The sequence below is a fragment of the Lontra canadensis genome, unplaced genomic scaffold, assembly GCF_010015895.1.
Source record: "Lontra canadensis isolate GAN:19392208 unplaced genomic scaffold, GSC_riverotter_1.0 scaffold168, whole genome shotgun sequence".
NCBI lineage: Eukaryota > Metazoa > Chordata > Mammalia > Carnivora > Mustelidae > Lontra > Lontra canadensis.
The window spans coordinates 1,153,112-1,166,260 of record NW_022631162.1 but is presented as its reverse complement, the minus strand read 5'-3'; the positions used below and the strand labels follow the sequence as shown (position 1 = coordinate 1,166,260).

General features: G+C 47.0%; 1 protein-coding gene across 1 annotated transcript; it reads right to left on the bottom strand.

The window, feature by feature from the left end:
• Window positions 1–229: 229 nt before the first annotated feature.
• LOC116859956 (myeloid cell nuclear differentiation antigen-like) lies at window positions 230–11,337 on the bottom strand. Its single transcript, XM_032845700.1, has 7 exons — window positions 11,137–11,337; window positions 6,529–6,813; window positions 5,278–5,411; window positions 4,670–4,837; window positions 3,256–3,678; window positions 1,681–1,869; window positions 230–462 (listed from the first exon to the last, which is right to left on the bottom strand). Exons 2-7 carry the CDS (start codon window positions 6,791–6,793, stop codon window positions 328–330), a joined length of 1,314 nt encoding a protein of 437 aa, XP_032701591.1. The 5' UTR covers window positions 6,794–6,813; window positions 11,137–11,337; the 3' UTR covers window positions 230–327.
• Between the last annotated feature and the right edge of the window lie 1,812 nt (window positions 11,338–13,149).

The following is a 13,149-nucleotide window of genomic DNA, read 5'->3' as shown; positions in this document are numbered from 1 at the left end:
GGCCTTGCCCTCTGGAAGCCACAGTCTGCACGCAGACCCCATGTTGGTGAGGTCCAGAGCCGTCGCCCCCGCCCCCCCCATGGCTCACAGCACACAGACCCACCACCGTCACACAGCTCACTGCTATTTTAGAGAGACTTCGGCAGACGATGCTCTTTGTAAAAGGACGTTTTATTTTTTTGCAGTATAACTGTGTTAGATGCAAAATGTATTATTTTTAGAAAATACAGAAAAATACAAGTAAATTTTATGAAATAAAGAAATATAATCTACAACGCAGATATAAAAAGCCCTTAATGTGCTGGGCTACTCCTGCTGCATCTCTCTTTAATAGAAATCCTCAGTCTTGACCAGACCACTGTTAAAGCCCATGAGCTGATCCAGGGGCGAGTTCATCATATCAAATTCCACCTTCACATCAAAATTGACTGGTTCCTTCTTGCTTTTCTTAGCCTTGACGACCTTAGAGGAGAGAAGGGAAAGACGCGGTGAGACCCTGCTGAGAAGGTGTGCAGCTCTTCCTCCCACCGGCACTGGGTCTCCGGCTCCGTCAACGCCCCCTGTCCCCTTGGAGACTCCTTCTCTCTCTCCTGCGTCCTGCACTGTACCAAGGAGGGCTGTCGCCTGCCTTTCAATGATAATGATGTCTGTCAGGGTCTCTATCAATGAAACGGGAAGAATGGCCGTGTCCTCGTCACTGTCTCGGCTCCCAGCACACAGTAAGCCCTCAGCCAGGCGGTTTCTTATTTGTATGAATATACACTTCTTATAGTATTATTTCTCTTGTGCAATATCCTTCACTCCCATGACTTTAAGAATTATCCTTAAACTGGCAAGTGCGGCTGCTGCTTGCTGTCCCTGCCTCCAAACCCGGCCTCTCTCTAATGCATCTCTCCAGAGAGTTACTAGAATACTTTTTGCTAAAATGTCAAAGTCATCAGGCATTCTTCTGCATGAAATTTTTCAAGTGGTTACTTACTTTCATAATGAATGTTCCATTTCCATTTATTTCTCACAAAAGAAAGACACCATCTGCTTCCTGACCCCTGTTTTTACTCCCTGGCCTCATCTTGCCACCGTCTCCACATCATGGCATTTCTGTTGTACAGAAACTATGTTGTCTCTCAGTTTTGAGGATATGCATCCATCATTGCCTTTGCCTAGAACTCTTTCCAGTGCCTACTTTGCTGCAGAAAACTACCTAGTGCAGACTGATTTCCATTTTTGTGTTGGGCAGTTAGATAATGTGTATGGTCTCCCCTAACCATGTACGGTCTTACACCAACCCTATGATGCAGAGACTGACCCTTTCAGAGGACCTCAAGCTCCTTCCCCAGCGTCAGGCAAGTGGTGACTCCTGAAGCCAGGACTCTAATCACGTCCATCCTATTCAAAGCTCTGCTCTCAACCATTATGAAAAGTTGCCTCCCTGCCTTCCTAACGTCTTCAAATATTTCCTTATTTAGCCTAAGCGTCCTATCTTTTTGAAATTTATGTGAATTTCATTTCCTCACAGCCTTTTAAAAATCCTCCACTTAAAAATGAATGCAAGGCATGGTTGTGTTCTCCTCCCACCTGCTGGGCCCTATGTGTCTGAAAACAGGCACCTGGTGCCCTCAAAACCTGGACAAAATTATTTGCCTCTTTTGGCAAACTAACATGCCTCTGTCCAGTTCCCACCTGGATGAAACTGTGAGTTCCACCCGTCAGTTTCAGCTTCTGCTCAATTGTCTTCAGCTGAAAGCAGAAGAGTCGAAGCTTATCTCCTTTCTCACACTTGATGTCGTGCCACCTCTCGGTCCCCACGACCTCCATCGTTCCTGTGTTATCCTGTATCTCGTACACTGTCGTCTTCCGATTCACTTTTTTCTGTAACAGAAATGCAGTGTTCAGTCTCTGAAGTCATAGTAGTGACTTTCACATGCACGAGGAAGCACCTGGTGGCACAGGAAATGCTGAACATGAGAAAGCAATCACAGGCGCGATGCACACACCGCTGTGGCAAGGGCTTCTCAGAGAACTTGCCTTTGATTATCCTGCTTTCGTGTGTTCTTCCCCTTTCTCGTTCTAGATATTTTCTATCTGCAATTCTAGAACAATGAGGTTTCTTCCTATTTTCTGCTGCTTCACCACAAGGGAAGCGTTGATTGCTTAAGATAACTGGAATCAGAGGAGCTGAACTCTGGCGGACTCCTTTAGCTCCTGTCCTTAGGCAGAAAGGAACGAACACGGCCATGACTATTCGTTCAGTCGGTTAGAAGAAATTGGTATAACAAGTAAGTTTCCGGTAACTCACTCTCTTTTTGAACCTTCTTCCTTTACCCACTCTTCTCCAAATCTTATCTCCACTGACCAGGATCCTACAGTTCACGGTCTATGGCTTCTCACTTTCTTAAATTATAACTTCTCATTCTATAAATGCATTTCTATGGTCTCTTAAAGACAGTGTAAGAAAGATACGGGAGTAAACTAAGGGGCCATCTCGGAAGAGAGGCATTTAGGATCATGAAGCATGTAAGATCGTGTGAGATCCTCTGGGATACCAGGGGAGCTCGGGACAGTTTGTAAATTCTGGGGATTATTGAATGCATCACACCAACTAGAACTCATGGACATGCCATAGCAGTAAAACTCTCCAGCCATCCCTCCGCCTTTTGGGGAAATAATGGAATTAGACTGCCACGTCTTCCAAATATCATGCGATATGAAAGCTTAGTCTTCAACTCTTCATAAATAATGCATTAAATAAATAGGTTAGAGGACAGAGCCTTGAATGATTATATTATTTGCCTACATGCTGACAGTATTCCCGTTCAGGAGAATAGAAGCCAGTAATATTTATCGCTCTGAATGTGTGTTACAGCCAGAATTAATCTTGGTTAGGGCAATCTGTTATTCAAAGTAAAAAAAAAAAAAAGATTTATACAGTCATGGAGGAGCTCAGTGATATAATTATGATTTATACCCTGTGCTGTCCTTGCTCATGAAGGGTGAAAATAATTACTACTGGTGAAATGACAAGGTTTCTAGGGACTCTTTTTCAAAGAATTTGCATGAAGGTATCTCGGTTAGCAGATGAGCAGAGCAGGCCCCTAGTCCTGTTTCCTGCCATGTGGCACACTCGACCTCCTATCTGCAGTCGGGTCACAGGCCGGAGCCAGGCTCCATCCCCGGGCCCATGGGCAGAACCTGGACAGCGTAAATACTCAATTTCAGGTACGGATGGAGAGAATAAAAACCATTTTAAGGGATTACCTCATGCAGCAGAAATAATCCATACACAAACGTTCCTGATGCTTGCTTGTAAAGATTATCGATCTTGGGGGTTTCGTTTGCTCTTTTGATGATGCTGTTTGGGACCACGATCAACTGGAAAGGGTCCTCTTCGTACACGGATGAGGTTTTGTTGATCTCCAGGATTCCTTTGCACTCGTAGTAATCTAATATGGTAATGATATTCTCTTTCGTGAATTTCTCCTTCAGGCTGCTGTTCAAAACCTTCACATGGAAAAACTGAGTGGGAGTGGCCACCGTAGCATGAAACATTCTGTTTTTGCCCTCTTCCGGGGACTCGTATTCAAATGGCTCCATTGCCTTCAGTACCAGGACCGTCAGGGGGCCCTGCTGAAGGACACGTCCTCTAGGAGCAGCTTGATGTGGGCCCTTCACCGTCTGGTTCTGTGTTGGAGAGAAACAGGGAGACAGACTTACGCTTCTGGGCAGGGAGTTCCAAGCAGGTCACTTTCTCACATGCGAAGCCTTCATGGTAGCAGGGGGACCGCAGCGACCCTCACAGGTATTTGGAGCTGGAGCCGAGCTAGAAGGGAATTGCCTGCCAGAAAGGAAAAGCTGACGAGCTGGCGGCTTCTCTAGCAGACGTACGAGGGAGCAGACAGCGGCCCAGGAGCCCAAACACCCGCATTTCGACAGAATCTTTCTGAATGAAAGCCTGATCCTTGTAGAATCGGGGATGACTACAGCCTCTCCCAGAAGGGAGATTCAAGTACTTTATTCAAATATATCCCCCACCCATTCAATGTTCAACGGCTAAAGAAAACAAAGTGTGAAGAACAAACAACGGGGATGGCCCTGGAGTGGGGGACTGACGCCCACACAAGCCACGGAGATTCGAGGTTCTCAGTGTATGTGGGGCCCTGCTGAGGGTCCAGCTCATGTCATCCCCGCTCAAGAAACAGGGCTGTTAGGGGCCCCCAATTCCCCATTCTCCTTGTCTCTGGGGGGGATATGTGGCTGGAACCATGAGTCCACAGCAGTCCTGGGTGGCAACAGGAGGACAGCTGTGTTCACCTCTAGTCCCCTTGCTCCCTGTGTCCTGGTCTGCATGAGAAGCTGGAGAATTGTGTCATGAAGAGGGAATCACCTTGTCTGTGCCGTGAGCATGGCGGGCAAGGATGGGTCTTGGGTTCATGGCACATGGAGCCGGACCATTCACCCCCACAGCCCCGACGTACTTAGACTGGTCTGGCCCGGGGTAGGCCACACGGCGACCGCCATCGTACTTTCTGTGGCTGTGGCTTCTCCTCGCGTGACCAATCTACCCATAACAAGGGGAGCCTCTTGGCCCAAGCGAGCTGGGATGCCTGCGACGGACAGCGGCGGCGGCTCCCGGCTGCGGGAAGACTTGGCAAGGGTAAGCGGGAAGCGGTACCTGGGGAAGGGCGGGGAAGAGCGGCGCTGACGCTGAGGGCTGGGGCTGCGGAAGATAGGCGGCGGCTGCGGACATGCTGCCTCCCGGACGGCAGACCGGCCCAGTCTGTGGCGGGGCCGCCTTATTCTTTTTGGTCGCGGCCGTCCCTTTGGTGGCAGTTTTTCTTTTCTGAAAGTAGTTTAATGCTCCTGTTAGCGGTTTTCAGTGTTAAAAGAAGCACAACACAGTTTCATTACTTTGCTGCGGATTCTTCTTACAGGGAGCGTGGTGTCCTGAGAAACGCCAGGCGTCCCCGGCTGTCACCTAGAGAGACAGGCAGTGGGTGAGGGCGGGCAGAGCTGACAGCCCGGGAGGGCGATGCTCACGGATGCAGACGGGTCGCCTGGGGCCGCCCCCGAGTGGGGACGGGAAGAGTTCCAGACTCCGGAAAATCTGCATAAACGAGGTGACACCATCACATTTATGTGCCTCCTTTTGCCAGGCACGAGGCACGAAGCACATGACCCATTACGCCTCCATTGGGCAAATCGGCGCTGTTAGGAAACTGAGGAGTCCTGTGGCAGAGCTCCTGCCTGGGCCCGGAAGCCCCTGGTCCTCCCCCAGCTTACCTGAGACTCGGTGGCCCCCTTCTGTGTCTGGAATATCAGAGCGCTACTCGTGGTGGCGGCAGCCGGCGTGGGGCCTGCTCCTCCCTGCTGCTTCTTTTTCTTGGGAGTTTCTTCTGTTCTCGTTTTCTTCGCAACTGATACAAAAACAAGGAGGACACACTGAACCCGGAGCTGAAGCACTTTCAAAGCCAAGTCCTCTCAGCTCCTGTTTGGGATCTAGGTACCCTGGAGTGTGTGCCTGCCCTGCAGGAGCCAGCCTGGCCCCGGGGGACCGACGGCCACACCGCAGGCCGGGAGACTGTGTCCTGCTCCGTGGTGGTTTCCAAACTCACTCCCCATGCACTGAGCACGTCTTCCCCATCCTCTGGCTTCCCATGTGCCTCCATCCCACCCTTTCCCAGGCCTGTTCTCCCATCATTTCCTTAAAAATCCAAGGTCTTCATGACACTGACTGCTTGGTCATATTCTTCAAAGGATCTATTAAAATAACAGAAACCAATGAAAGGACATAAGGTACAGGTTGGTGAGGTGACAAAATGGCGACATCGGCCTTTGGATTTTTTAAAAATTTTGTTTCACTGTGTTGCCTACCAGAGGCAAGTAGTCTATCTCTCTGAGAAGTAGGTTTTATGTTAAGAACATTGCACCCTTGTTACCAGAGGGGAGATGATCATGTGGTCAACAGTGTTAGTAGAAGAGGCACATGCAGGGGCGCCTGGGGGGCTCAGTGGGTTAAGCCTCTGCCTTTGGCTCAGATCATGATCTCAGGATCGTGGGATCAAGCTCCTCATCGCGCTCTCTGCTTAGTGGGGAGCCTGCTTCCCCTCCCCCCTCTGCCTGTCTCTCTGCCTGCTTGTGATTTCTGTCAAATAAATAAATAAAAATCTTAAAAAAAAAAAAAGAGAAAGAAAAGGCACATTCATTGGTCAAACGTAATTATTTTAAAATTAGTGATTATTTTGTGATTTGCTAACATTTCCAAGGCACTGGAAGCCTCAAGCTCTCATGTACTCCCTCTATCTTTCATTCTTGTCCTAACACACCCTCTAGCACAGATTGATCAATCGGTCCCCTTCCCAGGAAAGGGGACACCCAGGGCTGTCAGCATGTTGGTCCCTGCATCCTGTGTGGTCCCAGCCGCTGAGTCATGCCCTAGGAAAGGGTATGCCAGCCCCAACCAAGTACTCTTCTACTCAATTTGGGGAAGGGGGACCAAGGGCGAGCAGTCAGGTGTGGGGTCTTCCTTATTACCTTTCATCTTCTCATTTCTGAGTTGCTTAACAATGTCCTTAAGTGGTGGCATGTCCTTGAATAGGTCTATTAGCTTGTCCACGCAGGCAGGTCCTGGGAACTTCTTTTCCATCAGGTCAGCAATCTTGACCTTGTTATACTCTTCTTGCATGTTGGCGGTGAGTCCCAGATCGCGGGCCAGCAGGGACTTGACTATGCTGAACTGGTACTCGTTGATGACCTCCAGTCCCTTCAGCAGAATAATTCTCTTGTAGTCACTCCCCATCTCTCCGGGTGTGGCTGAGCCTGAAAGAGAAAAATACCATACGGTGTTATACCTTCATCCGGATGGTTTAAAAGTTCGGTTGCGTCTATGTGAGGGAGGCACCCATGCCAAGGTGTCTTCCTTGCGTGTGTGTGACAAAGAGGAACTTAATTTCCAGGTGTGTCACTGTGGGAAATGGGTTGAGAACTGCTATATTCGGGATTTCTAAGAAATTCTTTCCTTTTAGTAATGATAGTTGAGTTGGGTTGGATTGGGGGGTGGGTGTGGTGGCAGGAGGTCTGGAAAGAGGTGGCTGATGCCCTGTGTGGAGTGTGGGCTGTAGGGGGTCAGAGTCCCCGCTACCTCCTGCCATCCCCTGTTGGGGCTGCAGTCTGCCCCTGGATGTCTGCCTGCTGGCTCCTGACTCTGCAGCCTCTCACTCCCAGTGACCGTCTTCCCCCCCCAGCCCCCATTCCCCACTGGGTGCCTGCCCAGCGCACCTGACTCTCCCCTAGTTAGCCCTTCTCACATCCTCTCTCCCTGAGGCTCGGGCCACGTTCTCCGTGTTCTCTGTGCCCTGGCCACCCGCTCTCTCGTGCAGAATCACAGCCCTGATTGGCCAGAATTACGTAAGAGTTGCTTGAATTTCTTCCTTTCGGGCTACTTTGTCTACTCAGTTATCTCTCCATACACTACACTTCTAGCCATCTTGAAATCCTTCAGTAGTTCTCTGTTTTCTTTGGGAAGTACTCCTTGATCTTTAGCCCGGGTTGGAGGCCTTGAATACTGTGTCTTCCTGACTTCTCCCCTTTCCATTTTTTATATTTAAGCTCAAGAAATTTGCATGGCGTTGTGCTATGTCAGGCTGTCTGCATGAAATGTACTTCTTACCTTTTCTTTGTTTCTTCTTCTTCTTCTTTTTTTTTTTTTTTTCCTGAAAGGTAAATCTAGAGAATATATGGTCTTCATGAAACTAGTATAATGCAAATTCAAATTCTGGCAAGTTATGTGCATGTACAGACATGTTCAGCCTGAATCCATCGTATTCTTATGCTGGATATTTTTACATAGTGTCCTAAACTCGGAATCTAACTCAGCTTATGAAAATCACTACGTGTGAAAAATACCGCTTTTGTCATTATTTTTTTCTCTCATATCTTCCCTCAACCCATGGCTCTGTAAGCAGAAGATGACTATTAACAGCTTAGGCTTGGGAGTTCAGAAGACTTAGCTCCTAGATCATAATCATGTGACCACATACCTCAACAGATAGACTCGGAGAGGAGTGAGTGATTTGTACGATGAGATTGAAGCCTGTCCCACAAGAAGACAGAATGGATTCAGAAATAGAAGATAGAAAACGCATGTGGGACCTCTCAGGGTACAAGGTCAGAGTGTCCACACCCACATGCTGTTACTTGTTAAAAGAATAAAATATAAAACAAAAAGGAGAAAATATTTAAAGAAATAATGAGATACACTTCTTGGGATTAAAATAACATGAACATCCTCGAGGAACTGGCCAGCAGAGAGCCAAATAGGAAAGGACAGGAAAAACCCACATCAGGACATAATGTAGAGAAACTGAAAAATATCCAAAATGGCAAGAAAAATTTGACATCCAGAGGAAAAGAGTGGATCATTTACAAAGTTTCAGAATCACATTTTCAACAGCAAACTGGCATGGAGTACCTACATATAGTATTTCACCCAAATTCTAAATCCACACTTTTGAAATTTCCCAAAATTGTGAAAACAAAAAGTTGTGTGGGTACATGTCAATTTGATGACAAAATTTGTTAGAAAAATATCTGATGTGAGATCTCAGGAGCCTATGTAGTTTTTTTTTTTTTTTTTCTTTTTTTAAAATTCCACCTTAAAGCAGGTGCTCACATGTCCTGCTGATGTGGTTCTGAGTGGCATTGTTGGGGCCTGCAGCCGAGGGCCGAGAAAGAATCCTTGAGACATCTTTGGTGCAAAAAGGCGGTTTTATTAAAGCACGGGGCCAGGAGGACTCATGGGCAGAAAGAGCAGCTACTGCACTAGGGTTGAGGGGTGACTGAAGGCAGACTTTGGGTTTGTGGGAAGTAAAGATAAGGGAAGTTTGAAAAGGACTTTCATATGCTAAAGAAGAGGCACAGACTTCTGAAGGCTTAGCTTTTGCCAAACTAGGGTTGTTTTTCCCTCTGGCAAAGCATTACCACTGAGACAGCAAGGAGCTTAAAAAAACAAAACAAAACAAAACAAAAACAAAAACAAAAACAAAAACAAAAACAAAACCCAGACAGCTGGGAGCTTCCTGGAGGAAGGTTATCCTCTGCTGGCCTCAAGTTCTGCTCAACGGGCTGCAGGCTACAAGCACATTTAATCTTTTCTACATTTCTTTTTGTCCTTGTTTCCCGCAGCATTGCCCTACAACTGGCAGTGCCTGTCGCCTGAGAGCCAGGACTCAGGTCTTACTACAAAATCCACGAGAGGTGGTATGTGCCCCAGACAGCCTTCCTAAGTCACTCAAATTCCAAATTTCAAAACATATGTGAACCCAAATGTTTCAGAGAGGTGTTGCCAACATAAATTGAAGAAAAAATAATTTTGAAACCAGAATTCTGTGTCTGGGTCCAATGGCGCTGAAACGCAACGCAACAAGACGAATCAGTGATACTGACCAACACAACAGACAGAAGACTTGCCACAAGAAGAGGCAAAGCAAGCAGTGCTTTGGAAAGTGTTCCCCAAGAAAATACACGAGGTCAGGAAAAAAGAAAAAAAAGAAAAAAAAAAAAGCTGCCAACTAAAAAGAGAGAACAAAACCTTGGTAGACTCTTCCAATATTTTAAAAATAAATAAGGCCCCAACCGAAGAGAAACAAAACAGGAAGTAGGTCAGCATGGTGGGGTAGATAGGGAAGAAAGAGGATGTGTGCCCACAAAGCTATGGCCTGCTAGGCGGGGTCGAAGATATAAATTTGAAAGTATTGCGAAGAAGAAGAAAGCACAGAATGAACAGTATAGATGAGTGTTACAAGTTAGTCAACACACAGCAATTCACCTGATGAATTTTATCAAGTGATAAAACCACTAAAAGGCAACATGTCTAAACTGGTTTAAAAAAAATCTACATATGTGTTATTGACAAAAAGTAACTAAAAGTTTGTTAAAAAGTTGCTGCTAGAAGCTGTAGGTGGAAACATTCAAGACAGCAATCAATCTGTCAGTACAGCCTTCAACAGACCTTACGACAAAGATTTCAATCAGAACTGGAGTTTTAGGGCATGACAAAGGCTCTACCTTCCAGAAAGATGCAGCAGTTTTAATTACGTATAGGTCTAACAGTCATAATATATATTTTTTATTATGAGCTTCTATTATTCATATTATAAATAGTGTCATAGAGCATATTTCTCACTATATATCCATATACATGTGTTAACAATGGAGAGAACTACAAGGAAGAAATGGACAAAATCTTGATTATAGTTTGATTCTAGCATGTTAGTGACTGAACAAAGCAAGAAAAAAAATCAGAAAATACTTAGAAAAGTTGACCAACACTGCTCAGCTTAAGTAAAAAGCTGATCTAACACTTAGGAAATTCCAAAACTTGTATTTAAGATTTTACATGTGTCTCCAATGTACATGAAATGTCTGTGTACTGAGCCCTACAGAACGACCAAAGCATTTTCCAAAACGTGGCTACGGATTTGTCTCCGACCACCTGTTTTCCACAAACTCCACCATTTCCACAAACTTGACCATTTGCCTCTGCTTCAGAGGAGCCCGGGGAGCCTGTCTGCCACCACGACCTGAAATGCTGTCCGCCGCCCCTGGTAGAGCGGACCCACAGCACACGCTAGGGCGCCATGCGCTTGAGTGAGCGTGCCCCTGAACTTGAGAAGCGTTCTGCTGTGTGTGTGCGTGTGTGTGTGTGTGCGCGTGTGTTCTCTTGTTTTGTGAAACTGGGGTGATACCACAGAATATAGTTTGTGTCCAGATGTGTTTTCTTGCTTCATATCGTTGCCTAATACTTTTCTCTTCCCACCCCCCTGTGCCCTACCCCAGTGCCCACCACAGCTGGCAAGTTCCCTGGGCCCCCTCCAGGCAAGAAAGCCAAAGCCCACTTCTAAACATCAGCGCACGCTGTGAACACCCGCAGGATGGATTCTAAAATCTGCAACAGCCCGAGATACCTATTGTCCCAGGTAGAGGAAAGATTAGGATGAAAGCTCTGAGATTGTCACTTTGCAGAATACAGTTGATGCCGGTCCCTCCCCCCTCCCCAAAGTTTCAAACACTCGCTGGCCTCCTGTGATCCTGTAATGGAGGGAGGACCCACATGTCCTCTACACAAAGCCTGACCGGACTCACCTCACTGAGGATTCTCCCGTATTCCAGATCCCGAGATCTTCCTCAGAAATGTAGCAGTCAGTATTTGTTCAGCTTGAGGAAGAAGATAAATCAGCCAAGCTCTCAGAATCTGAACTTCAGGGTGCTGCAAACTCCTGAAAGCTGAGAGAATAATTTCTGAGATGAGAAAATGGCACTGGGGAGCGTCACAGAGGAGCCCGCCTTGGCTGCCTCCCCTGAGCTTGGCCCCCAGAGGCAGATTACGAAACTGAGTCTGAGACTCCTCCCAGCCAGGCCTTCAGCTCCGTGTTTCCCTGTCAGAGGGGCTGAACGGCTTTCTCATCAACGGCCTCGTCTGAGGTAAATTATCACTTATTTTATTTTACTGTATTTTTTTTTTTTACAAACGTCTGAAAGGAATTGCAACATTATAATTTTTTTAACCAGCAGGCTTCGGTGTGGGTCAGAAGACACCAGAGCCCGTTCAGTGAGACTCAGAGACCGTGAAGGAAGAGTGAGTCACCAACCTCAACTTCCTCTCCGTTCACATAGCAACCAGGGCAGGAGGAGATCGTGGGGGATTTTTCATGGGTAAACAACAGTGACTAACAGGCTCATATCGCAGCAATAACTTCTTTGATTTTTCACGGGGCTAGAAGCTTCTAGAAGAGTTGAGGGCCCAATAAAGAAGGTTGTCTACAGTGTTTTTTTCTGTATCTGACAACGGATACCGTATGGAGAATTGCAATCCTGAGACATCGGATAAATGGAGCAGTCAGCACCTAGTGCGGTGGTGACCTACCATCTGACTTGCAAGGAGGAAGGGGCCAGGAAACGAAAAGGGGTCCCAAAGACCAGGGCATGTGAAGGGAGAAGAAAACTGATTGAGTTAATTGGAACCCAGTTTGCGAAGGAGGAGTGTTGCCGTCTGGGTTTTGAAAACCTTTGAATATGCAGGAGTGAGTCAGGCGAAATCAAGGGGGGTCTGGCTGGTGCCCAGAATATCAGCGTGTTGTCATGACTCTTTATTACAGACTTAGGTTCTGCTTACGTGGGCACATTGGGTGCTCTTAATGATGAAGTTCTAGAACCTAGGTGAGGTTCTGTAGGCTGAGGTCCGGAGCTGATGACCAAGAAAGAATTCTTGAGACCTCTTTGGTGCAAAATGGTGGTTTATTAAAGCATGCGGACAGGACCCGTGGGCAGACGGAGCTGCTGCCCCAGGTTGTGAGAGATGGCAGGTTCTGTACCTTGCCGTGGGGGGAAGGTGAGGGGAAGGGAGGTTTCAACGGAGCTTTCATATGCTAAACAGGGCCTATAAGGTGCAGGGATACCAGAGGCCTTGCAGCTTGATCAATGTTGTCTTTTGGCCAGCCATTCACATCAAGATGGGAGATTCCTGGTGGGATGTCACAATCCTGCTATCAAGCGTCTACCTCAGCCTCCTTCAGTTTTGTTTATGGTGGGGAGGGAGACAGTAGGGCTTGAGGAACTGAGTTATTTGCCTCTGGAAATTGTGCTATTGATAAGGTAACTTCTTTGTTTGTACATCTCTAGGACATTTGTAAACCAAGGGAGACTCTTGTCTTGCAGGATTGTGATCTCTGCAAGTTAACTATCTGTTTATCGTTTATGGCAGTCAGGGGTTCCTGAGCCTGTCACACACATTACCGAGGGGGAGCAGATGGAGAGGGGGTGCAAGGTGTCAGCTTTTGCTTTGTCTTCAGCCAGCCTCCTGCTCCCTCATAATTAACATGAGGAGTAGAGGGATGCTGGGGAGGTCAGAGGGCCCCAAACCAGAGGCCAGGAGGCAGAGGACAGGAATATCCATAATTCAGGATGTTTTCTTTTCCCTGTACTAGAAACTAACTTCCGTGGGGTGATGCCCTCCATTGTTTCTCCAGTGAAAACACACAGGCTACTGGCCCAAAGGGAAGTCAGAACAAGACTCTTACATCCTTATGATGTAGGTTTAGAATCTTGGTAAGCTCTGGAAGCCACAGCCAGGAAAGGATTCTTGAGACATCTTTGGAG